This window comes from Onychomys torridus, chromosome 5 (assembly GCF_903995425.1).
Source record: "Onychomys torridus chromosome 5, mOncTor1.1, whole genome shotgun sequence".
Classification (NCBI taxonomy): domain Eukaryota; kingdom Metazoa; phylum Chordata; class Mammalia; order Rodentia; family Cricetidae; genus Onychomys; species Onychomys torridus.
The window spans coordinates 70,125,992-70,152,065 of NC_050447.1; the positions used below are offsets into that span (position 1 = coordinate 70,125,992).

Sequence of the window (26,074 nt, forward strand, 5' to 3'; positions counted from 1 at the left end):
GTTTGCATCCTTGTTTGTGGAGATCAGAGAACAATCTGGGGAAGTTGATTCACCAGCTGGGGATCGAACTCCAGTGGTCAGGCTTGTTCGGCAAACTTAACCTCTGTGTTATCTCACTAACCTCTAGTTCAGTATAATACGTAAAATTCCTTACACAGCTAAAAACTCTTTTCCTAAAATTTCTTTGAAATCCATCCACTACACATCATCTCGCTGTGTCTGGTTTCTTTAGTATAGAGAGTGACGTCTAGATTGCTTCTTCATAAACATGTTATGATTTCTTAAGTGCTTTCATTATATAATTTGGTGACAGTGCCAGAGTTCAGGAGAGACAAGCAAGAAGGCGGATGGCTACTTCCTGTTTTCGGTTGGTTTATTAGCCTGCCCTTTTGGCCTTGACCTTTGGGACAAGACTCCTGGGAGCTGAAGCTCCCAGGACCGGTTGATTCCTTTGCTAGCTCCTAACCTCATCCGTCCAACCTGAGCAATCTGAGGAACCTCACCGGCATCCTAAAAGAGAAGCTTAAGTGGCCCCCAGTTTAAACGCAGGACTGACCGCGTCTTTTCACTTGGGACATAAGGGGGTCTTCTTACTGCCCTCACCTGGTAAAAAGTGGGAACTGCAGGGAGAAGGAAGAAAACAAAAACCGCCCTTAGTGTGAATTCGGGTCGCCTCTAGCCTAAGAGAACGAACGATGAAGACCAGAAAAAATGACCGGCTTGGGGTGCATGATTGCAGTGTGTGAGGCAGCATGTCCTCGTGGTTCTATGTGTGCAAGGGTATTGTTTTTCTCGTGGTAACTGAGCTTAGAGCCCAGAGCTCAACCCTGCTAGGCAAGTACACTAGCACTAAGCTGTATCTCCAGTCCCACATCTGCTTTGCTTTGCTGCGCTAGAGGCTGAGGTATCTCACTACACTGCCCAGGCTGGCCCAGGACTTCTGGACTGAAACGAACCTCCTGCCTCATCCTCCAGAGAAGACGACAGCATGCATTCACTCCAGTGCCGGGCGCTCACTTGCACTAAAGATCTTTGTTAGATTTATTTATTTTATGTGTATTTTACCTACATGTATGCATGTGCACCACACACCTGGTGCAGGCAGAGGCTGGAAAAACATGTTTATCCCTAGAACTGGAGTTATGGATGTTTGTGAGACACCATGTGGGTGCTGGGTACTGAGGCCTGGTCCTCCACAAGAGCAGCAAGTCATCCTAACCACTGAGCCATCCCTAGCTCAGTGATTGTCAACCCATGGGTCAAGACCCTTTGCAGGGCAAATGACACAGTAATCACCTAAGACCGCTGGAAAACACAGATGTTTACATTATGATTCATAACAGAAGCAAAATTACAGTTATGAAGTAGCAACAAAAATAATTTTATGGTGGGGGGGGTGGTTCCCCACAGCATGAGGAACTGTATTAAAGGGTTGCAGTGTTAGGAAGGTTAAGAACCACTGCTCTAACCCCACTTTGCTGTTTTGTTTTTTTTGTTTGTTTGTTTTTTCAAGACAAGGTTTCTCTGTAGCTTTGGAGCCTGTCCTGGACTAGCTCTGTAGACCAGGCTGGCCTCGAACTCACAGAGATCCACCTCCCTCTGCCTCCCAAGTGCTGGGATTACAGGCGTGAGCCACCACCGCCCGGCCCACTTTGCTGTTTTGAAAACAACTTTTATACTTGTTTTTAGACAGATGGCTGAGAAGTGAACAAGGCAACTTTTAAAACGATCTCAGAAAATGTTCCCCAAATGTCTTAGTTAAAGAGAATGACTTTTTTTTTAAATTTTTTTTTATTTATTTATTTTTATTTTTTTGCCAGAGCTGAGGACCAAACCCAGGGCCTTGTACTTGCTAGGCAAGCACTCTACCACTGAGCTAAATCCCCAACCCAGAGAATGACTTTTTAAATAACTACATTTAAGCAGCTAAATACAGTAGAAACTTTAAAAAAAAAAAAATCCTCAGATTAAATTGCTCAAGAGTTGTGCATACCTAAGAGAATTTCATTTCACCATCTCTGGGGATGCAGTCTGTTAGAATTCCTAGCCACTCCCCCAGCTACTAGACTGTGCATGTGCTGTCCAGTAGCCAGGCAAGCTACTTAGTCATCCTAGGGCCTTACATCCTACATAATGATCACGTAATTTATGTGCATGGGTGGAATAGCTACATAAGCCCATATATGCATGTACGGGGTGTGCGGTGTGTGTGTGTTGTGTGTGTGTGTGTGTGTGTGTAAGTGTGTAATAGAATCCACCTATTCCTTCTCTCTTCCTGCACGGTCATTCCAGAGGCCTAGGCACACCCCTTCTATTCCCTTCCCTTAATAGACTCTTACAGTGCGCTTTGTTGTACCTCGTGGCTTTTCTCACACGGTAAACAGCACACTTAATGAATAACATTGCGCTACTTAATAAATAACACAGTTCAGTGGGTGAAGGGCTGGCCTAGTGTGCATGAAGTCCTGGGTTTGATCTCCAGCAGGAAGAAACTTGGTATGCTGGGACATGCCTCTAATACCAGTGCTTGGGAGATAGGAGCAGGAGGGTTGGCAGTTCAATGTCAGCCTTATCTGCAAGTGAGTTTGAGATCCTGTCTGAAAAGAAAGAGACACTCATTACGTGGAAGAGAAATTGCCTGTAATCAGCTCCAAATTGAGAGATTCTGAGAGTATATATGAATGCACCAAGTACTCTGGTGGCAAGTCTTCTTCTGTTGTTCGTTTTTTGGAACAGGGACTGGCTACGTAGCTCAGGTTGGCCTTGAACTCACTATGTAGCTCACATTGGCCTCCATCTTGTGGCTATCTCCTTGCCTGATTCCTGAGCACTGGATGTAAGGGTATGCTACCCTGCCCAGCTTTAGGAGCAAGTTCTGTTTTTTTTTTTTTTTTCTTAGATGTATTTATTATGTATATAGTGTTCTGCCTGAAGGCCAGAAGAGGGCACCAGATCTCATTACAGATGGTTGGGAGCCACCCTGTGGTTGTTGGGAATTGAACTCAGGACCTCTGGAAGAGCAGCCAGTGCTCTTAACCTCTGAGCCATCTCTCCAGCCCACGCAAGTTCGTTTTTGTTGTTCCATGCCCTACAGAAGCGAACCTAATCTCTTTCTGCTGCAACCTGCCAGGGTTTCACTTGCACTTCCATAGTACAACTGTGCTTCCAGGAAAAGCCAGCCCTGCCCTTTTGTACCCGTTCCTCTTCTTGCCTAGTCAAGAACGTGACAGCAGTCCTGTCCTCTATCTTCCTAGGGACTTCCCCACCAATATAAAAGCATGCTGCATGCTTTCTCCTCTTGTGTAATATTTTGTTTGGGTTTTGATAAAACTTGCCAGGAGACAGAGGGCAGAGTTAGCCACTAGTTAACTATAGAAGCCGGGCTGTGGTGGCTCACACCTTTAATCCCAGCACTAGGGAGCCAGAGACAGGAAGTGGTAAGGCAGGTTGGAGACAGGATCTCAGCCCTTTCAGTTGGCAGATTCAGAGAGGTAAGAAGTCTCTGGTGGCTGCTCCTCTGCTCTTTCAGGTTATTATCCCCAATATCTGACTCCTAATTTTTATTAAGACTAATTAGGTTCATGCTTCATCCTTCAGCTTTAAAAAAAATCTGTCTTCTGATCAACTTCCTGCCCAGTTGCTACTCAAAAATTCACAGAGGTGATTTCTCCTGGGCCTGAGATGACTCAGTAGGTAAAGACCCTCCCTGTCAAGGATGACAGCATGGCTTCTCAAGCCCATGTATTGGAAAGCAAGGACCAACTCCTCTAGTTTGTCTACTGACCTCTGGAAGCACAGACACACACAGGAAATCAATCAATAAAAATGATAAGCACTTAAAGCAAAGAAAATTCGTTTGTAGCCAATCTTGAAAGAATTGTAGATACTTGCAGCCTCAAATTCCTCTTCCCTTATTTTGTTCCCAGGCATTTCTGAACTCATCGTGATAGTGAGACTGCTCTTGTTGAGGTCACCAGTGGCCACCACATGGTCATCCAGGACTTGAATCCCATTGCCTCCCCTCCCATGCTGTCCATGACATGTGGCCATGGGGAGTGGACCAGCAATGGTTCCCCTCCCTGCTCCCTCTCTGCCTCCTTTCCTGATTGACCTTTCCTCACTCCCCTGAGATCTGCAGTCTGTCCTTTCATACCTCTTTCCTGTAAATACCAGATTTCTCAGTCATCCTCCAGTCTCAAATTTTAAACTCCATCCATAAGGTGAAGATCTCAAATTAGTTACCATCACTTGGACTGTTAAACTCCAGACTGTATGTGTCTGAAGGTCTACTTCACACCGCCACTGAGATGTCTTTTTTAATTTTTTTCCTTTCTCCCCCCCCCTGCCCCCCTTGAGACAGGGTTGTAGCCCTGGCTGTCCTGGAACTCACTCTGTAGACCAGACTGCCCTAGAACTCAGAGATCTATTTGCCTCTGCCTCCCAAGTGCTGTTATCAAAGGCATACACCACCACAGCCCTCATTCACCACTGGGATTTCTAACACATCAAAAGGAGATATTGTTGTGGGGTGTTTTGTATATTAAACGTGTTGTTCTGATTGGTTAATAAATAAAACACTGATTGGCCAGTAGCCAGGCAGGAAGTATAGGCGGGACAAGGAGAAAAGAGAATTCTGGGAAGTAGAAGGCTGAGGGAGAGAGACACTGCCAGCCACCGCCATGACAAGCGAGATGTAAGGTACCTGTAAGCCATGAGCCACGTGGCAAAGTATAAATTAATAGAAATGGGTTAATTTAAGATTAAAAAAAGTAGATAGCGAGAAGCCTGAGCCTTTAGGCCAAACAGTTTAAATAATACAAGCATCTGTGTGTTTATTTTATAAGTGGGCTGTCAGACTGCTGGGGCTTGGCGGGACTCGGAGAGAAAACTCTCCAGCTTCAAGATTCTCTCTCTCTCTCTCTCTCTCTCTCTCTCTCTCTCTCTCTTTCTCTGACAGACTCTCATCATATAGGTCTGGCTGACCTGGAACTTTCTACGTAAACTAGGTTGGGCTTGAACTCACAGAGATCCTCCTGCCTCTGCCTCCTAAGTGTGCTACTATACCCAACTAAAAATAGAATTTATAACTTTGCTCCACAAAGGATGCCACCCCTTCTGCAAAGTGTGTTCACATCACAGACCCTAGGAAAGGGCAAAATTGAACTTATTTGGAAAAGGGAGTCTCCACAGATGTGATCAAGGAGCTTAAGGTAAGCTGTCATGGTTTTGATATACAATATCACAGGCTTGTGGTATTTTGTGTGTTTAATAGTCTTTTTTACTTTTTATATGTATGAGTGTTTTGCCTGTCTGTATATCTGTGTATTGTTTTAAAACTAAATCTCAATCTTACAGTTTTACCAAAAAAGATTCAGGAGTCAGATGCTGGGGTGAAAACCTGCTAGCTCAAGGAGGCTGAGGAGTAATCAGCTGACCTTCCTCCTTAGCCAGTGTCCCAGAAAGAGAGCTTCTCTTTGATTGTACCAAACCAAAAAGGCTACTAGACTCAAAGTCCATCTTCACTACTTCCTATGCATTTCTTTATCCATTTTCCTGACTCCTTACTGTCTATGGTTACTTCCTGTCAACTAGTTCCTGGCTTTGCCTCTTGACCCTAGTTTGACTTTATTTAATAAATGCAATCTCTGGGTTCATAGTGTGATCAAATATCCTGCAACAGTGTACCATATGTCTTGTGCTCTCAGAGGCCAGAAGAGGGTGTGGGATCCTCTGGAACTGAAGTTATTGTTGCTATGTAGGTGCTGGGAATTGAACCTGGGTCCTCTGAAAGAGCAGCCAGTGCTCTTAACTACTGACCCATCTCTCTACCTCCACCCCTTTTGAGTCAAGTGCTGTGGAATAATCTTTTTGTATACTGTAAAGATTTGTCATTCAAATTGGTTTAATAAAACACTGATTGGCCAGTAGCCAGGCAAGAAGTATGGGGAGGGTGTAGCAGGATTCTTAAAGGTACTTGTTAATAAAATCAAACCTGAGGCCAGTTATTGGGGTGAATGCTGGAAGATCAGAGACACAGAACAAGCCACAGCTTCCTCACCTCACCAGTTCCTCAGCTGGTCTTGTCTTCTCAGACTGCAAGCTTCTGTGTCCTCATCTGAATGGGTCTCAGCTGAACTACTGCTAGAAGCCTAAAAGCTTAACCAGCTACATGCTTCTAGTTTCTGGTCTCCACGCCTTATATATCTTTCTACTTTCTGCAGTCACTCTCTGGGATTAAAGGCTGGATTTCTGGGATTAAAGGCATGTGTAACCATGCCTGGCTGTTTCTAATGTGGCCTTGAACTCAGAGATCCAGAGGTATTTCTGGCTCTAAAATGCTAGGATTAAAGGCGTATGCTACCACTGCCTATCCTCATGTTTAATATTGTGGCCGTCCTGCTCTCTGACCCCAGATAAGTTTATTTCGGGGAACACACAATATTTCAGGGAACACAATACCACCATAGGAGGGTGACCAAACAAAGAATGTTGGGAAGAGGAACAGTAGAGTCAGGAGTCAATAGCCAGACACAGAGGAAGCAAGATGAGAATGTTGTACTGAGAAAAGGTAACATAGATATGTTAACATAGCTAAACATAGATAAGAATTGTGGGTTAATTTAAGTGTAAGAGTAAGTTAGTAATAAGCCTGAGCTACTGGCTGAGCATTTATAAGTAATAAGCCTCTGAGTCAATTATTTGGGAAGCAGCTGTTGGGTATTTGGGATTTGTTGGTGGGACAGAGAACTCTACCTGCGTACAAGATCTTAAAGTAGCTTAGGCTAGTCTTGAACTCACTATGAAGTTGAGGATGACCTTGACCTCCTGATTTTCCCATTTCCACCTCCCAAATCCTGGGATTACAGCATGCAATATCATAGCCAGCTTCAGGCTCGTGTTTTTTATGCTTCATACTCAGAGAAGGCACCATATTGAGAGGCTGTGGAAATAGGTGGTGGGATCTTGCTGGAGAAGTAGGCCACTGGGGGTGCGCCATTGGAGGTATACTATCCCTGCTGTCTTCCTGTCCTGCTATCTACTTCTGGTCTGCCAAGAAGTGAAGAACATCCCCCACCACAGACTGCTACTGCCTGATACTCTACTTAAGTGTATGAGACCAAGCAGCCACAGGAGCCAGAATGCACCTGTCCACCTTGAAGTCACTCCACTGGAGTATCTGGTTCCAGCAAAGTAAAAGTAAGGACACATTCACCCTGGGCCCTTTGCATTTAGGCTACTGCATGGGCTCTAAACTCAACAAAAAAATCTCCCCAGAGTGACCCTGACACATCCTTTGTCCCATTTCCATCTTTTTTGTTTGTTTGTTTGGTTGGTTTTGGTTTTGGTTTTGGTTTTGGTTTTTGGAGACAGGGTTTCTCTGTGTAGTTTTGGTGCCTGTCCTGGATCTTGCTTTGTAGACCAGGCTGGCCTTGAACTCACAGAGAGCCTCTTGGCTCTGCCTCCCAAGTGCTGGGATTAAAGGTGTGTGCCACCACTGCCCGGCCCATTCCCATCTTTTAAAACAGATATTTTTTTTTATTTTCTAGTATGTGTGTATATCTGTGTGATGGCATGTTTGCATGAGAACTGGTGCCCACAGAGGGTACAGGTATCAAATTCCCTAAAACTCCAGTTACAGGTGGCTGTGAGCCACCTAAAGTGGATGCTGGAAACTGAACTCAGATTCTCTACAAGAGTAGTACATGTTCTTAACCACTGAGTCATCTCTCCAGCCCCCACCCACCCATCTTAATGACAGCCACTGATCTACAGTAGTTTGAAGCAAAGGAAGAACAGAGGTGGGCGGGATGATACACACACACTCACACTTTACATTTATTTGTTCTTCTGTGGACTTGAATCACAGTTTCAGCGTCTGTCCCATAAAAACCAGTCTTCTAAGAATAATTTCGGAAAAGCCAGATAGTGATATCCCTGCATCACTATCACCCTATAAACCATTAAGGGACAAAGAGAAACAAACTTCTTTTCTCCAAACCTGAGTCTGATGTCATCCATCATGGAGCCATGTCTGCAGCATGAGAGGACAGGAGCACACGGAGATTTTTAATCTTTCAGCCTAAACTAGAAACTAAAAGATGCATATGTACGAATCTGGGAGAAGATGAAAGAATAACACGGTCACTTATGGGATCATTTGGATTGAGAGAGGCTGGGAAAACCAGGGTGAATTACTACTGAGTGTCCAATGAAGCGAAGTCAGCTGGCATGAAGCCTTTCACAATCATCGAGTGTCTTGTATGGCATGAGTTGTTTAGAGAGTACAAGGCAGGGAAGAAGGAAGCAGAGCACTGATCCATGTTAGCAGTGGTGGAAAAGAATGTGTGCTGGACCTAACTAACAATAAAATCTGAACAGTGAGAATGTACAAGGGGCAGGAGGCTGCAATCAGAGGCAAGGCTTTTTGTTTCTTTGGCTTGAATTAATTAGCTTATTTATTTATTTATTATTTTATTTTATTTTATTTTATTTTTTTGTACCAGGGATCAATCAAACCCAGGCCCTCATGCACACTAGGCAAACTCTGTACTCCTGAGCTGCCCACTCCAACTCTTGTTGTACTCCTAAGGCACCTGTAAATGCAAGAAGAAAGGGCCTGCCAGTGTCGCTGGGAAACCTCTTATCTTCATGGCCTGCAGGATGTACTTTCTTCTTGGGGTTGACCACATTAATTTGCATTGTTCATTATATATAAATGCATATGGACCTGGGAATGTAGATGCACAGCTGTAATCTCAGTGCTCAAGAGACTGCTTTACAGAGTGAGTTCCAGGACCACACAGAGAAACCCTGTCTTGGAAAACAAACAACAAAACAAAAACAATGAGATAAACAAACAAACAAAAAGAAAACAAAAAAGGAGGAGGGGCTGGAGAGATGGCTCAGTGGTTAAGGGCACTGGTTGGTCTTCCAGAGGTCCTGAGTTCAGTTCCCAGCAACCACATGGTGGCTCACAACCATCCTTAATGAGATCTGGTGCCCTCTTCTGTCCTGCAGGCATATATGCAGGCAGAACACTGTATACATAATAAATAAATCTTTTTTTTTAAAAAAAGAAGCTAGTGCAGAAGGGCAGCCTCCACCTCAGTGAAAACTTATCTCAAAGTAAGTTAACAAACAAACAAACAAATAAATAAATAAGGCAGGATTCTGCCCAGAAATGGACACAGTATCTTCTTATGTTGAAAACACCAGGTCTTTACCAAGAAATCTAATGGACATATTCTTTGTAGCTTGGTCCTATAGGAACCATCTCTTACAGGACAAAGTCCCTAACAAACTAGTTTATTTAAGCTGCTCTATAAACTCCATAAACTTACGTGTGTGTCTCTCTAAGTATGAGCTGCTTGATGGGACGCTGACAGACGTAACTCTGCGGTCCAAACAGCAGATGGAGAGGTTTGGAAAGTGTGAGGGCCCTTTCACCCTAACCAGCAGTAAGCACCTGACACCAGCCACTGTGTCACGTTCTTGTCTGGGTCTTGGTTCCAGTTAGATAAGAGTCACGAGAGCTCAGATGACAGTCTGGACTCAACAGTTCTTCTGCTGCATCAGACTACGGAACAGCATCAGCACTGAGCCCCACAGCTGAAACACCAATGCGGCAGTGGTTGTGGCTTGAATGTGAAATGTCTAACGTGTTTGACCACCTGGTCTCTGGCTGCAGGTAGACTCCAGGGCGCTAGAGTGCTTGGCCAACAGCCATGTTCAATGAATACTTTTGGTCAGTCAGCATTCTGCCTACAGAAGGCTAAGAACTTTTTTTTTTTAAATCTTAAAAAAAAATTTTTTTTAAAAAAATCTTATTATTTTTAATTGTGTGTATGTCCAGTCTAAAAGGATTAGGAAAATAGCAAGCAATGGTCAGACCAAATCAGGACCAAATGTCAGCGGGACAAACATTAAACCCAGTAGCTCCATGGTTCAGCCCTGGAGCATGTGCTGCCATGACTGGCGCTCCAAAGGCTTGAAGGGCCAGCCCCAAGCCTACAGCCTTGCTGACAGCAGTCCACATGGCCCTTCCCAGGCTGGCTCGAGTCCTGCTTGCAGCTTGGTGTCTCCACTGAAGCTTCCTCCCATCTCACAGCTTTATACATCGCACTTGGGAGCTGCTGATGGGTGCAGGACAATAAATTTCACAGCTTTCTAAACTGCCCTGGTAAGTTGTGTCATCCTAACATTAAAGGAATATGCATTTCTGATTTATTTATTGCTGACTGTACTACAGAAACTACCATTCAGTAAACAGAAACATGAAGGTTCAAACTATTGTAGTTTTATTTCTCAAAGTGGACCCAAGCCCAGGAACATATCCTAGACATCAAATTTTATATAATTTTGTTTTAAAACTATACAAAATGTGCCTGGATGATAAACACTACATCCTATATATTTCCATGTACATGTATTTTTATTCCTGAAACACAATAATGGAAGCTATATCAGCCTTTTCCATAATCCAGGAACCATAGCAAATTTTTGTTTTCTTTCACGGAAGTTTGGCTTTTGCTAATACTGTGGACTAAACCTGGGGCCTTGTGCATGCTAGGCAAGTACTCTACCACTGAACTACACCCCCAAGAGAGCAGAGCAGGGCCTCTTTAGGTTGCCCTGGCTGACTTTGAACTTGTGGTCCTTTTGTGTCAGCCTCCTGAGTATATGGGATTACAGCCCTGTTATCAGGCCCAGTTCCATTGAGTTTGATGGGCTTCATTACATGCCTTTCTCCTGGGCATTTAAACTCCCTATCAAGGACAACCAACAGTTTTGGCATCTGAGGACTGTCAAGTATAGGAAACCTTACAGAGAACAGACAAGACCTATGTACCCCATTCTCACTGAGCAAACCACAATCACTCTCAGGTTCAGCAAGCTTGACTTCCAGGGGTTCATGACTATGCCTAGATGCCCGGAAAGTGTTGCCCAACTCCATTGATTCAGGGCTGGTTTCATCCACCCACACCCTTTCATTCAAGACAGATTTACAAAGGCAAAACATGCTTGTGCTCCACTCTTGGCAGGATTCTGGATTCTCATCATGGTCCCTGGTGTTTCACGACTGTGACTCTTATGTGGATTCCTAATGAGAAAAGAAGGCACAAATGTTGGGAGCAGAGATTGCTGTGCCTGCCTGATCAATGTGGAAAAGAGCAGCTCCAGTGGTGTGTGCACGTTCATCATCAGGTCTCTCTAACACCTATCTAAAAATAAAATAGATCGAAATAAAATATTCCTGTCTCTACAGAGTAAGACAAAGATCTAGAACTCTGACATTTAAAATACTTTAGATTGTATTTATTGTTAAGTGTGTGAGTACATGCCACAGTGTGCATGTGGAGATGAGCTTTCCCTTCATGTGGGGTCCGGGGATGGAACTCACGTCATCAGGCTTGAGGGAAGCACCTTGTACTCACTGAGCCATCTTACCAACTCAAGACAGGACACTTTTAAAAGCAATGCTGAATTCAGACTGCAAACGTTTCGCTCATACATGTATATAATCAGATCAAAACACTTCCACATAATTCATTATAACTCATACAGAACTTCTAAGAAAGGCTAAGATATTTCAAAATACTGAGCCAAAAAGAACAAGTATGTTATTACATTTTTCTCTTAGAAACAATTAGTTTCAACCTAGCCTGTGGAAATAACCAGCTAAACTTTGACATTCCTTTGCAAAAACTCTGGATCTATGAGCGGAATTGACTCTAGTAGGGTCCAGCTTCTCCAGGTATAATCAGTACTCCTACTTATCCTACCCAACTATTAGGGGTGCAACATTCATCGTAGAACTTACAGATTTCCAAGATGAACAGTGTCCAGTGTGGTTTTAGACTGGTACCAGAAATCAGATAATAGTGACTGCTGGATACATTTAAGAGTTCCACATAGACTTTGCCAAACTCAGGAACTGAACCCAGTGAGACACTTGAGTCAAGGAACTTTCTAGTTACACACACACACACACAGTGTTGTTGGGTCACAGGTCAGGCACATGAAATAGAAAGGCCAAGACTACAAAGAGCCCTGAGAGCCCCACTTTCTACACTACCCGCCAGCATTCCTTTCGAGATTAGTGGGTCTCAAGCTTTAACGTACAAAGCCCTAAAGAGCTCATTTTGAAGGCCGATTATCTGGCTCCACAGCCAGAACTACTGATTCTGTGGGTCTGGGGAAAGGGCAGGAATGTCTCTTGATAAATGCCTGGGTGATTCCAACATGCAGGTTTCTGAGCACTCTGAAAACACAAGGGGTCCACGGACCCCTTAAGTCCCCAGCATTTTCTTTTGATATGAACCTTTAAAGACAACTCAGGGTATTATCCATCAAACTTCATCTCAACAGGCTTGCCACCAAGAAAAGTACAAGCTCTGGGGGCAGACCATACATAGAATTAGCTTTGATTTCACCTACGTGAGGAAACAAAACAGAAACAAGCCCAACAGTATGTTTTCTGCACTCAAAGGATTCCAACACATTTTATTTTGCAGACCACTGGTGTGTACTTTCGAGGACCGACATCATATAGATTCCTATAAAGTGTCCAGTTAGTGTCCTCCTGTGACAGCTTCCACTGCTCAGGGCCATGCTTGGTGGCTTCAGTTCCAGCTGTAGGTGGATACAGGAGGTCCTGGGCTCCTGAAGGACACACTGCGGCCTCTTCCTTTCAGGGAATCCGTTTGCCCAGTGGCAGGTTCCTGGTTTTCTGTGTTGAGGAGTGAGGCTGGGTTAAGTTTACAAAGTGCAGCTTTGGGGCCTGTTAGCAGGAAGCATTGTGACCTGGAGAAGTGGCGCTTTTCTCTACTGAAGAAGGTGCTTGAGGACCCAGTGCCCTTGTGCTTATCGATGGGAGTCCCCAGCTGCTTCATAGTTAAAAGATAAGGAAGCCCCTGTTTTTAAGAAACACAGACACACCTTTGTAGATTGCCTATTTGTTCTAGAACTACAAAATTTAATTCAAGAAAATATAGGTCCCATGAAAGACTTAAAAGTTTTATAAAACTAAAATCTAGTTCTCCCCAATAAATTGTACTTTAGGCAAAACCCTCCCAAATGCTTCTGAAATAATACTAAAAAGGGCATCTGATTATACAAGAGCAATTAAAAAAATTAAATATTTATTTGAATAACAACTTTTAAATTTGAGCTGCAATGGTGGCAATGCAGGTTTTTAACACAGATCACAAAATGCGTGCACAGGACAGTGGGCGCGGGGACAAAATGATGCTAAGAATTAGGCTAAAGAGCTGCTGATTTTAAACAAGAGGCCTGAAATCACTATACAAAATATAAAATGTATTAAATGCTACCATCCACAGAACAGTCTTTATTGTTGATTATATTTAAAAATTATTTCCGAAGTAAATTAGATATTGAATTATAAATGAGTATTATACATGAACCCCCTATCGGAAGGCAATTCCTTGTCACACTATAGAACATCTAATTACATTTCAAAAAGTATCCTTTTTCCTATTGGTAAAGAACCATTAATGGTATTACTGCAAGTATCAGGAAAGCTAAAAAAAAATTAAAAAAAAAAATTCTTTTTTTTTTTTTTTATTCTAAGTGCTTTCCATGCAGAGTAAACCTTACTCAACGAAGTCTGTGTGAGCTACTGCAGAATGTCCTGGGTCCAAGAATGACCCCGAGTTGTTAGACTCAGCTCTACAAATCAAAGACTCAAGGAATCATGCAACCCTCTGACTCCTGGGAGACCATCATGTCACTTACCAATTCTGTCTTTCTAGAATGTCAACCGAGACCCTGAAATAGAAAAGGAGAAGACAGGGGCTGCCCGGTGACAGTGCTCTCAGTATGTCTGGGGTGGGAAGCACCTTTAGAAAGCGCCTATGCGGCAAGAGATACGCATCTAAAGATTCAAACTGAATCAACAGTATGGATAACAATATCATTCTCAACTCAGAAGCTGCCTCGAGGTTGGGTGCATCTTCAGTTAATGTAACAGGAAAAGAAGGCCATGGATTTCATTTTATTAATTGCATCCACTCACAAACCGACCTAGGGTCACCAGATGTGTAGACACAATGAGATTTGTGGTGTTCTTAGTCTTTAATTGAAGTGATGATAAAGAAATAGATCTATTTAAAAACAAAATCCAGTAGCTGGCTCTGTCTAGATTAGGAGGCGGCACCAGGTGTGGGGTTCACGTTCTGCGTGGTGACTTGGGGTGCGACTTCAATAATCCGAGGCTTGTCGATGATTCTGGCTGTGCGGTTGCCCTTCTCCACAATCCCAATAATCCACGCTTGGTGGCCTTCACCGTATTTGGGGGACTTTATCTCTGCACAGAACCGAGCTGCTTGCTCACGTGGTAAACAGATGAGCAGGCCTCCTAGCAAAGAAAGAGAAGAAGTTACTGGTGGTGCTGGGAAAGAAGGCGGCAGCGGCTCTCTGGGCCTCCACCAGAGCCGACCGACCGGCACCAAGAGGCTGCTCCACTCCAGAGACAGGTAAGTGATCTGTTGGTAAACTCCTACTACACGAAACCACTACTAAACCAGCCAACTTCCAACTGAAAATGACCTTCCCTCCACACTACTGAAACACTAGCAGAAGAGAGACGTGTGGGGCCAGGATCACACGGGGCGGTGAGTGACCTACTCCACACTGGGAGACACAGCAAGAGAAGGGCCCCTTCTCTGTGCTTCCCTGCAGACGCCTCATCTCACCAAGAATGATACTGTGACATATTTTTAAACCTAAGACTCAAGAGAAGGCCTTCCCTTGAAGGTATCTAGACATTAGTCTTGACTCTTAACTTTCTGCAAAACACAAAAATACCAATTTTCCTTCTTGTTTCTAGCAGCCAGGCCAGAAAGCTTGAGTTTCTAAGTGACCAGGGAAAAACTTTCAGAAAAGGAAGGAACCAAGCTGAGTGATTGAGGTTCCTAGCTCATGTAATGCTCACTTGGTGCCCACTAGGTGGCAGAAACTGCTCTAGCCAGATAGCAGCTAACAGGGGAAAAACTAACTACTTCTAGTAACCAGCAGTGAGCTGAGGATGCCAAGTCCTGGTAGACGGCTCTGTGGGCTCCAACCCTGGCCTGATACCAGAATCTTTCAGGGACTCAGGCCCATGCCAACCAGTTTCCTAGGAGTCGGGTCTAGCAATGTGCGTTAAAGGAGTTCTAGAGAAAATGAAACGGAAATGAGGAAAACTGAGGAAGAAAACATAGGAGGTAAAGAACACTTAGAAGGTAAACAGAGGCAGCAAAGTAAAGGGGGAAAGAGGAACATGGGGCAAAAGGGAAATAACACTCTGAAATGGTACATACACCCTGAAGCACAGGATACACACTACACCACTTTTTAAAAGATCATCCTTTCTAATTACGCCTGTGCTCATGAGTGAGGGTGCCCATGGAGGTCAGAGACGTTACCTCCCCCAGAGCTGGAATTACGGGCAGTTGTGAGCTCCCAGATATGAGTGCTGGAAACTCCTCTCAGCAAGAGCAATGCGTGCTGTTCATTTTTGGGCCATCTCTCCAGCTCCATACCATGGCACTCTTAAAACAACTTTTTATTCTTAAAACTGGATCTGGGGCCAGGTGGGGGTGGCGCACACCTTTAATCCCGGTACTCGTGAGACAGAGGCAGGTGGATCTCTGTGAGTTCAAAGCCAGCCTGGGCTACAGAGTGAGTTCCAGGAAAAGTTCCAAAGCTACACAGAGAAACCCTGTCTCGAAAAACAAACAAACAAACAAACTGGATCGAAGGACACAGCCTGGGCTGATCTCAAACTTGAAGCCATCCTTCTGCTTCCACTCTCTGAGTATGAGGATTACAAGCATGTACAAGACATACCTGGCTCTTTTTTTTTTTGAGATAGACAGGGCTTTCCTATGTTGTACAGATTAGCCTCAGACTTGTAACCATCCTGACTCTACTTTCTAAGTAGTGGGGAATGCTGTGATGTTCTGCTAAAACACCAAGTTTAAAGGCTTTAAAAAAATAAAATAAAATAAAAAAAAGCAGCCTGTTTAATCTTATTTATGGTTGTCAGAGTTCAAGGGTTAAGTCTCCAGTGAATGTGGTAAGTGATCTTCCCTGAGTGACCATCTTCCACACCACCATATAAAAAGGAGAACACAGCTACATTCAACTCACAACAGCATCTCAGTCCCACTGGAGGGCATTGCAAACCCACAGCAGGAGGGACACGGCTGTCATGCCTGACCTCATACCAAGTGGGGACTCACTGATACCCAGGGCTTTCTTAGTTTGACCAGGGAACAGGATCCTTGTACCTGATGTCTCCGGGCAGGTCCCATGCATAAGGCCGAACATGTTTCCACAGGCTTTGCTCACAGCTGCCATCTTGGCCAGCACAGGAAGGTTGTGAATCACAAATGACACCTCGTTCCTCTGTTGCTTGGCCAGGTTCTGTGCATGGCCCAGAATCCCAAAGCCTGTGATGTCAGTGGCTGCGTGAGCATTGAACGTGTGCATAAGGCCTGCAGCTGAGAGAGGCAGAGGAGGGACTTGAGAAAAACTCACTTTTGCCCACTCAAAGCCCCTCTAAGGAGAGACAGCACAAAGCAGTGTTACAAAGTCAACAGACCAGGGTCAAACGCTGGAGACTGGGTTCTTACTGCAGCTGAAACCACTCAGCCACATGGAACCTAGCAGCAGGTCCATCGAGGCCAACTTCCTAGTAAATAAAAATGCTGTAGAGAGGAAACCCATCAAAACAAACCCACAATATACTACCACGTTTAAAGAATGCCTGACTTAGATATTCTTAATAGAGTTTTCTGAGAATTGAATTACTTTTACTTATTTAAGCTTTGAGAATGGGTCCGTATGTGATCCAGGCTGGCCTCAAGCTCCTACTCCTGTATCACCTCCCAAGTGTTAGGATTACAAGCCTGTGCCACACCAGACTTCAGGTTTTCTTATTCAGAGCAGCATTAGGGCAGAAGAATCAACTGAGCATGCTTAAACAAACACTGAACAAAATGTGGCTCAGGGTTCCCACATGGCCTATGGGACACTTTGCATCAGTCATCTGATGAGTCAGACTTGTATCTGACAGTCAGCGAGGGCGCACGGTGTGTATGAGGACTCCGTGTGTTCATAACGGGTAACAGCGTGCACATGGGAAGTAGCTCCACCGCTCTGGCCTATGGGCCTCTTTTACTAGCCCTTCCCCCTTCTCGGCCCCGGCAGCCGCTCCTCTTTTCTGTCTCCACAGTTTGCCTTCTCAGGGAGCTCATGACTGGCTTCTTTCACTTCATTACAATATGCAGTCGGCTTCCCCAGGCTTTCACTGACTGGCAGCCCCCCTTTAAAAACTGACAGTAATATTTTACACCTGGATGTGCCACTTTATCTGTTCCCCCACTGATCTTGGCTGTTTCTAAGCTCGGCAGTCAGGGGCGAAGGCACGATACACAATTCATGCAGATTCCTGCGTGACAATTGCTTTGGGGTAAACAGTGAGGCACACCTATTAGATCATTTGGTTAGCACTAACCTTAGTTCTCTACCAAGAGGCCCAGCTAACTCTGCTGGACAGTGGATGTGCGCTTTGCATTCCCACCAGGACCGAGCAAGTGTTCCTGTCGCTCCCCGTTCTTGTCAGCGTTTGGTGGCGTCGCCGCCTGCGGTTTGGCATTCTGACACGGGTGAGGAGCACCTCACCGTTTTAATGGGTGATTCTCTCAGGACACAGAACCTGAGCATCTCTGGGTGTCTTATTGCCAGTACACCTTCACTGATGAGGTACTGTCAGTTCAGATCTTTCGATTTTGTTGTTTTCTTATTTTTGAGTTTTAAGAATTTGTCATAAATTTTGGCCATCAGACCACTACTAGCAATGTATTTTGTAAAGACTTCCTCCCACTCTGTGCCTTGCCTTTTCTTCTGGGTGTACACGTATATGGCGTATGTGTACATGTATGTGGTGTATGTGTACACGTGGAGGCCAGAAGCAACTGCAGGTGTTGTTCCTCGGGTACCATCCATCCTACTTTTTGATTTTTAAAACTATTTTATTATTTTATGTGGATGGGCGTTTAGGTTGCACTCGTGTGCCTGGTACCCATGGAGGCCTGAAGAGGGCATGCAACGCTCTGGAACTGGAGTTACAGATAGATGGCCTTGAGTGGTCATGTGGGTGCTGGGAATTGAACCCAGGTCCTCCGTGAGAGAGTTTTACCACTGAACCATCTCTCTAGTCCTTCATGTTACGTTGTGGGACACCGAGACCTGAGGCTCACTGGTTATAATAGGTTGGCTGGCAGCAAGCCCCAGGGACCCATCTGCCTCTGCCTCCCAGCACTGGGATTTCAAGGGTATATCACCAGAGCTAGTTCCTTATGTTGGTTCAGGGACTTGAACCAAGTACTCATGACTGTGGGTAAGTACTTTTTCAACTGACCTATTTCCCAGTGTCTTTCATCACCTTAGCTGTTGTGTATAGAACAATTTTATCTTAATTACAGTCAACATCCATCTTCTTCTCTCAGGTAGCACCCAACTTCTGTTCATCTAACTGTTGTAGTGAAAAAGTCATCTCCAGCCCACTAAGTTTCCCTCTGTGCTCTGCTCTGGAGGCCTACAGCTATTCTGAGTTACTTTCTACGAAAGACAACGGTCTTCCCTGTGGTTCTGCACATGGATGTGGATGTGCACTCGTTCCAGTACCGTTGGCCGAAAGCCCCTCCCCGCTGCTGGTCTGGTTCTGCTCTCCTGCCAGATGGCAGGGTGACTGCAGCTGCACAGCCCTAGCTTCTTAGTAAAACTATGACAAGTTTCATTTCAAGTGGATTGTTCAAAGGTAGACTGTCTTTCTAGTAGAACATTATTTGCTCATTCACAATTCTGTGGATAAGTACACCGACAAATAACCAGTGACGCTAAAGGAGGAAGAACAGCCACTGGGTCCATGTGCACCGGAATAACCAATAAGGCAACAGCAGGAAGCTGAAGGAAAATATGTAAGAGCCACGGAGGAATACTTCAAAATGCAAACTGAAGCTGTTTTGGGTTTTGGGGTGGAAAACCACACATAATTTTCTTCTGCACTTTTTTTTTTTGCTGTTGTTTTTAAGGAAGTTTAAAATTGACTTAATAACCACAAAGTTCTGGTTAATCAGGAATGACATAATTTGCAATAGCTGTTTTTTATAGCTTTTTAAAAAGAAAAACATGACAAAGACTTAAAAAGATATTTTCAGTCACAGTATTCATTTAGCCTTATTCAGTTTAAACAATTTTTTAAAAAAGAGGTATTTTATGCTCCAAACAAATGAAACACATAAGGAAACTATAATAGACACATTCCACAGCAATCTTTACATTTCTATTTCAATACTAGTACATTTCAAAGCATTTTGATACATAGACATGCAATCACGTACAACTGCTATATACTAAAATTTAGTTTAATTATATCTTTCAAATAACACGCAATTCAAACTCAAGTGCTTTAGTAAAGGCTGTGTAGGGGGACTCAATATCAATCATGTATAAGAACCGTCATGATTGTAAGGTTATCTCTTTCCCTTCACAGTGAACTGTTTCTTCTATATGTGAAGAGCTAAATAAAATATTTTGTGTGTAAAAGCATTTCCTAAAACAATTTGCATTGATGAGATAATTATTATAGTAGGACGATAGGTAGAAACCCCCAAGCAAAAACACAAAGGTTAAAGGAAAATAGTAAACACGTTCCAAACAGGGACCAGGCTTTAATACGGGCATTGGGATTTCTCTCCTGATCTGTATTAGTTTTAAAATTTTCCTAGGAAGGGGAAAGAATATGATCAAAACACATTATGTTGAGCCAGGCATGGTGGTGTACACCTTTAATCCCAAAGATTAAAGGTGAGTTCAAAGCCAGTCTGGTTTACAGAGTGAGTTCCAGGGCAGCAAGGGCTACACAGAGAAACCCTGTCTCAAAAAAAACAAATGCACGCGCGCGCGCGCACACACACACACACACAATATATATATATTGTATTGAAAATTCAAACAAACAAAAACAAAATAAAAAAAACTTCTCTATTGGAAGCATATAATTCTATCTTCTTTTTTTCCCCTTATGGAGTTTTGAGACAGAGCCTTACCACTTTGCCCAGGTTAGCAGTAAACTTTTTTATTTTTTATTTTTTTTTAAAGATTTATTTATTCATTATGTATACAGAAGAGGGCGCCAAATCTCTCATTACAGATGGTTGGGAGCCACTATGTGAATGTTGGGAATTGAACTCAGGACCTCTGGAAGAACAGTCGGTGCTCTTAACCTCTGAGCCACCTCTCCAGCCCAATAAACTTTTTAACCAGGCAGGCCTTGCTTGACCAATGATCCTCCTCTTCCCTCAGCCTCCTGAGTAGTTGGCTTGGGAAAATATATTTGTGGAAGATTTGGGAATTCTTGTTATAAACGGAGTTAAATTTTATGGAGGATAAAGGTCAGTGCGTAGATTGTTTTTGAGTTCCAGCACCATATGCTGAAGAACCCATCTTTCTTGCCTCTGCTGGCTTAGCTTTGCTCTACTGCCAAACGCAGCCAATTTCTACACAGCAATACTGTCAGAAGGCATCAGTAGCTGGAGTAGTGGAGTACCCCACGGGTAAAGCATTTGCCGTGCAAGCATAAGGCCCTGAATTCAGATCCCTAGAACCAACACGCGGCCTACAGAGAATCTGCATTTCTAGCATCCTAAAGTGAGAATTGAGGCAGGGATCGGGGAATTTCTCAGAAGGTCTGGCATATGCAGCAGCAAACAAGAGAAGTCCCTAAGTCCCACAGCACCCACATACCCATATTCACACAGGTGCATAGTGGTGCTCATGGGGTGGGGGACAGTGCATAAAAAGCTAAGAACAAGCTTTCTAGAAACAACGGCTTACCGTTTTTAAAAGATCCATGAGAAGTGCCTCTGCTTAATTATTTAGCTAGTGTGAACACCAGTAAAACGGTGTAAGATGATTAAAGTCGGGGATGGAGAGACAGCTCAGCACGTTAGAGGGCTTGTTGCTCTTCCAGAGAACCCAAGTTTGGATCCCAGCACCCACAGCAAGAGCTTCACAACCTCCTGTAACTGCAGCTCCGGGGATCTGATGCCCTCTTCTGGCCTTCAAGGGCACTGTGCAATGCGTTCATATATACAGTCACATAAAGACATACTTAAAAAAAGATGCTTAAACCATGTCAAGGATTGCCTTGGTATGCTGGCTTGTATTACATCCACTTGGCACAAGATGGAGGGAACCCCAATAAGAAAATGCCTCCATCAAACCAGGCTGCATAAGACAGGCTTTGATTCCTAGCACTGCACAGAACCCAGCAGGGTGATACACACCTGGTATTTCAGCACTCAGGAGGTAGAGGCAAGAAGATTAAAAGTTCAAGGGTGGTGGAGGCCAGCCCAGGCTACATGAGACTGTCTCAAAAAACAAAACAAAAAAATAAAATGTCATAGGCAAATGAGTGATTTATCTCACCCTGAACATTTAACTGATTTGAAGTTAAAAAAAAAAAAAAAAGGCCTCCTCCCCCTATATTTTAAGTTAAATCTTCGGAGACACATTATTAAAAGAGTCTGAGAAAAGAGGGGCATAGTGGCCCACCCTTTAATCCCAGCACTGAGGAGAGGCAAGAGGAACTCTGGGAGTTAGTGGTGAGCCAAGGCTACAGTGATACTTGATACTTTGTCTCAAAACCAAAGCCCCAGACAATAGATAATCCCACCTGTCTTTGGAGGCCATATCCCCAGTGATGGCTGACTCTCCTCAGAAAAACAGCTAAGCTCTCCTGGCTGTTTTCACAACTTCAGTGTAACAAGTGACTGCTTAGAATCCCAGTTGTGATTTGATCAAAGTGCGTGGGTGGGTGGGTGGGGGTGTCCGACAGTGTACACTGTACACATGAGAGAGAGTGGAGACACTAAATCAGAAGCATGGAAATTTGATCAAGAGGAGATGAGCTGTCAACATGCCCTGGCTATCATATTCAAACTCAGATCCAGTTTCAAAGGGCTCATGATAAGTAGCTGCAACATCTTTGTGTTACCTGACCAGTAAGTCTAAATGCGAACACTTGAAATGACAAAGTTCTGATGACCAGTTAACCACACAATGACACTCCATGGTACATCTAGACTTAGTTTTCAATGCCTCGTCTTTCTTGTAATGAACAGTTAAGTTTTAGAATAGTCTTTCCTTGACATATTTTCAAGCCCGCAGGCAATATGTACTCAGCCAGGGTAATTTTACTATATCCCTTATTTTCAGGTATTGTCTATGGCCAAAGAAGCTATTTTACAATTAAAACAAGAGCTAGGGCCAGGGAGAAAGCTCAGTCAGTAAGGTATGAAATTCAAGCCCCAGAACCCAAGTAAAAACCTGTGCTGGGTTGGGGATTTAGCTCAGTGGTAGAGCGCTCGCCTAGCAAGCACAAGGCCCTGGGTTCAATCCTCAGCTTAAAAAAACAAAATAAAACAACAACAACAACAACAACAAAAAACAACAACAAAACCCTGTGCCTGGTGCCACATGCTGGGGAGGTGGAGACCGGTGGATACCTAGGGCTTGCTGGACAGCCAGCCTAGCTCCAGGTCAGTGAGACCCTGCCTCAAAATACAAGGTGAAGGGCACTCAAAGTTGACCTCTGGCCTCTATACACATGCGTATACACACATGCATGCATCCACCTATATTAATACACACACGTGTGTAAAGAAAAAGCAGCACTTGACATCTGTACAGCACCTGCTTTGTGATGGCTTACATAACTGAATAAAAATCCTATACAATTAGGCTTACATCTCTCCATTCAATCACACAAGCCCCTCTATAGTAACCAGTTTAAAGTCATGCACTAACGCCTGTAGTGATGGATGAGTGATGGCCACCATAGGCCCATATAGTCACATATTTGGTTACCAGTGGGTGGAAATGTTTGGGAAGGATTAGGTGACAGACTTTGAGGTTTCAAAAGCTCATGCCCTTCCCAGTTAGCTCTCCCTCACTGCCTCCTGCTTGAGGATAAGGATGTAAGCACTTAGCTACTGCCATGACATGAAGGAGACTCACCCTCTGAAACCTCCAATGCCCCTTCTTCTGTAAGCTGCCTTGGTCATGGTGTTGCTTTGCCACAGCAACAGAAAAGTAATTAAGAGTCCATTTCATAATTGAAAGGGCAAACGGTCTTGACTGCAGTTTTTAAATTAAAAACAATTCATTATTTTAAAATGATGTGTATGCTAGGATTCTTAAAGTGCCCCTGACAACTGGCTTGAAGGAGGAGGAAGGCCCACATGGACATTATGATGAGAAATTATCTACTAGAAGTCACATCTAACACTTTTTACTGAGAATATGCCACATATAGGCTCTCCTCAACTCACAACAGGATTCAAAACCCGACGCTACTTCCACATTAAAGAGCTAGAAAGTATTAGGGAGCTGTCATACTGAAATTATGAATTAAACATCATCTGCCTATATTCCCAGTAGTAATCTACAGACCCAAAGCAGGTACCAAGAGAAGACGCTGGTGTTCGGTCACCGCCATGTTCTTCCCTGTCCTGGTCCCCTGCCTTTCTCTATCTACCCTCACCAGAACGCCCTTGCCCGTACCTGTCCTGTTGAGCCGCGCCATGTTCATCATTGCTTCCTGGTACGCCAGCTCTACATCTTCCTGGGTGACCACTAGCTTGATTTTATTCCACTTTTCAGGCTAGCCATAGGAACACAAGTGAGAGAGAAAAACGAAAATGTGATTCATCTTTACTTCTAAACACTTACAAAAGTCATCTTCTGGGCCTGGGGTACATCTGATATGTATGCATATTGCTGATGATCAAACGCAGGGCCTCACACATGCTAGCATAGCCTGTGCCACTAAGCCACACACTAGTCACTAGGAATTTTATTTATCTAGTATGAAAAGGTAGAGAAACGTTCTAACTCTGTGCTCCTCTGTGGTTAGTATTTTTCATGGAACTACAACCATGCTACTGTCTGTTTATCCCACAATCCCATAGTAAATGTCACAGCATGCTGGATGTGTCAATCTAACAGGACACAAAGCTGCACCCCACTCTTATTTGGCCAGGTGTAAATTCCTTTACTAACAGTGTTTTCAAGGGCCGAGGATGCAGCTCCAGCAAGTGTCTGACTAGTATTCACAAAACCTTGAACACTGTAACAAGAACAGAATTTTCCCCATGCCTTGGCTCCCTTTCCCATCTCCTCTATTAGGTAAATGGCTTCCATTTTTTATGTTACACTTTTTTTTTTAAACTTTAACTGACTCCTGCAGTGAAGCTATCTTGATACAAACATGTGGACTTTCTAACTGTCCATGCTGAGGACAGCCTTGGGTGAGCCAATAAGGTATTATCAAAGGGACAAAAAGGCCTATGTCTGACTGTCAAAGAACTTAGCACAATGATGTGAGTAAGGTTCATGGCACAAAGATATCACAGATCACTAATTGCTCTATGATTCACACATTCACTTAACTATCTTGAACACTATAAACAATACCCAAGGCGCTGGAGTAGAGCCTGCCTAGCATATGTGAGGCTGAGTTTGGTCCCTAGTATCACAAAATCCAATAACCTCCCCCACATTGCTAGGCAATAGGAATAACTTCCATCTCTCCCAGAAGAAACATACACTCTGATATCTGTACCTACCATTCCCTGCCTGTCAAAAACCAGTATCCTGGACTACAGATTCTAAAACTATGACAGTTACCTCTAACCTTTATTAAAAGAAAAACAACAAAACCCCAAACATGATAGTTGCCTTTTCAAATTCTGAGTATTTACTAAAAGTAAACAAATAAATAATGAAGCGGTGGTGTGAGAAGCAGAAGTGGAGAGAGAGAAGGCCCTGGCTCCCCCATTCCTGACACCCTGACTCTTCTACCCCCCCATGTAAGACTGTGCAGGCTACACAGTCACTGCACAGCATTTCTGTGACTATCTTCACAGCAACTTCTCAGGTGGGTTCACATCCCTGAGTAAAGAGGCAAAATAAGTGAAGACTGTCACCACCTTTGAGATGAAAAAAAATTTTTTTGAGGTTTAATTTTATTTATTATTATTACTCTTTTTTTCAAGACAGGGTTTCTCTGTGAAGCCCTGGCTATACTGGAACTCACTCTGTAGACCAGGCTGGCTTCAAACTCATAAAGATCTGTCTGCCTCTGCCTCCCAAGTGCTAGGATTAAAGATGTGTGCTACCACTTGGCAAAATTTAATTTTTTAGTATTTTATGTATATGGGCAGTTTGCCTACATGTAAGTCTGCATACCACATGGATGCAGTGCCCACAGAGGCCAGAAGAGAGCACTGGATCCCCTGGAATAGTTGTTAGTCACAAGTGAGTGCTGAGAAGAGAACCCAGGTCCTCTGGAAGAGCACTTGATGGCTGAGCTCTGAGATTTCTTAGTGGCTATATCAAGCCAAGATAAATGATTGAGAAGTGACATAAGTCTGTATTCTTCTTTCCCAACTAGTTCTCAAGCCTGGTAGTTTCAGAAATGAACACACCACACGTGAGGGCAGAAGGGGTTTTTAGTCATTGGAGCTGTCAAGGAAAAACAAAACAAAGAAGGCCAGCTCTGGGGTAATGCTGAGGAGAAACATCCTTTTATTCGTTCTCCACAACAACATCAAACACATCACAACAACCCCAAACCCAGGACGAGGACGCCAACAACTAACCCTATTTATATTATTTTGAATGTCACTTCCCAGAATTCTTATCCACACTATCTGATGCCTCAAGCTGGGCCTTACCTCCTTCAAACATTAGATGGATTGAATTTTCATTTATAAGAATATGGATAATTCCTCTAAGGGCTTCACCGAAACTAAAAAGCAACTCTGAAAGCTAACTGTCCAGCTCACCTCCACCCCACTCCTCAGCAGCTCTTTACTTACAATATCCAGCCACTGGTGCACAGCAACCGCAACTTGTGTCCCCAGGGGTTTTGTCAAGACCAGCACATCCCCTGGTACTGCATTATCTGGCCTGCAGAGAAGAGAGAGAGGGCACGTTC

At 43.8% G+C, this 26,074-nt stretch overlaps 1 protein-coding gene across 4 annotated transcripts in view; it reads right to left on the reverse strand.

The window, feature by feature from the left end:
• Positions 1-10,337: 10,337 nt before the first annotated feature.
• Sephs1 (selenophosphate synthetase 1) overlaps positions 10,338-26,074 on the reverse strand; it is a 30,835-nt gene continuing 15,098 nt past the window's right edge. For 3 of the 4 annotated variants that reach the window (XM_036186989.1, XM_036186988.1, XM_036186990.1), the window contains 4 exons: positions 25,956-26,046; positions 23,638-23,737; positions 16,296-16,508; positions 13,126-14,380 (listed from right to left, as the gene is read on the reverse strand). In XM_036186989.1, coding sequence (XP_036042882.1) covers positions 14,166-14,380; positions 16,296-16,508; positions 23,638-23,737; positions 25,956-26,046 — 619 coding nt within the window. In that variant the 3' untranslated portion in view covers positions 13,126-14,165. Of the gene's footprint in view, positions 12,915-13,125; positions 14,381-16,295; positions 16,509-23,637; positions 23,738-25,955; positions 26,047-26,074 lie in introns of those variants that run through there. The other variant, XR_004944960.1, reaches the window with a different exon arrangement.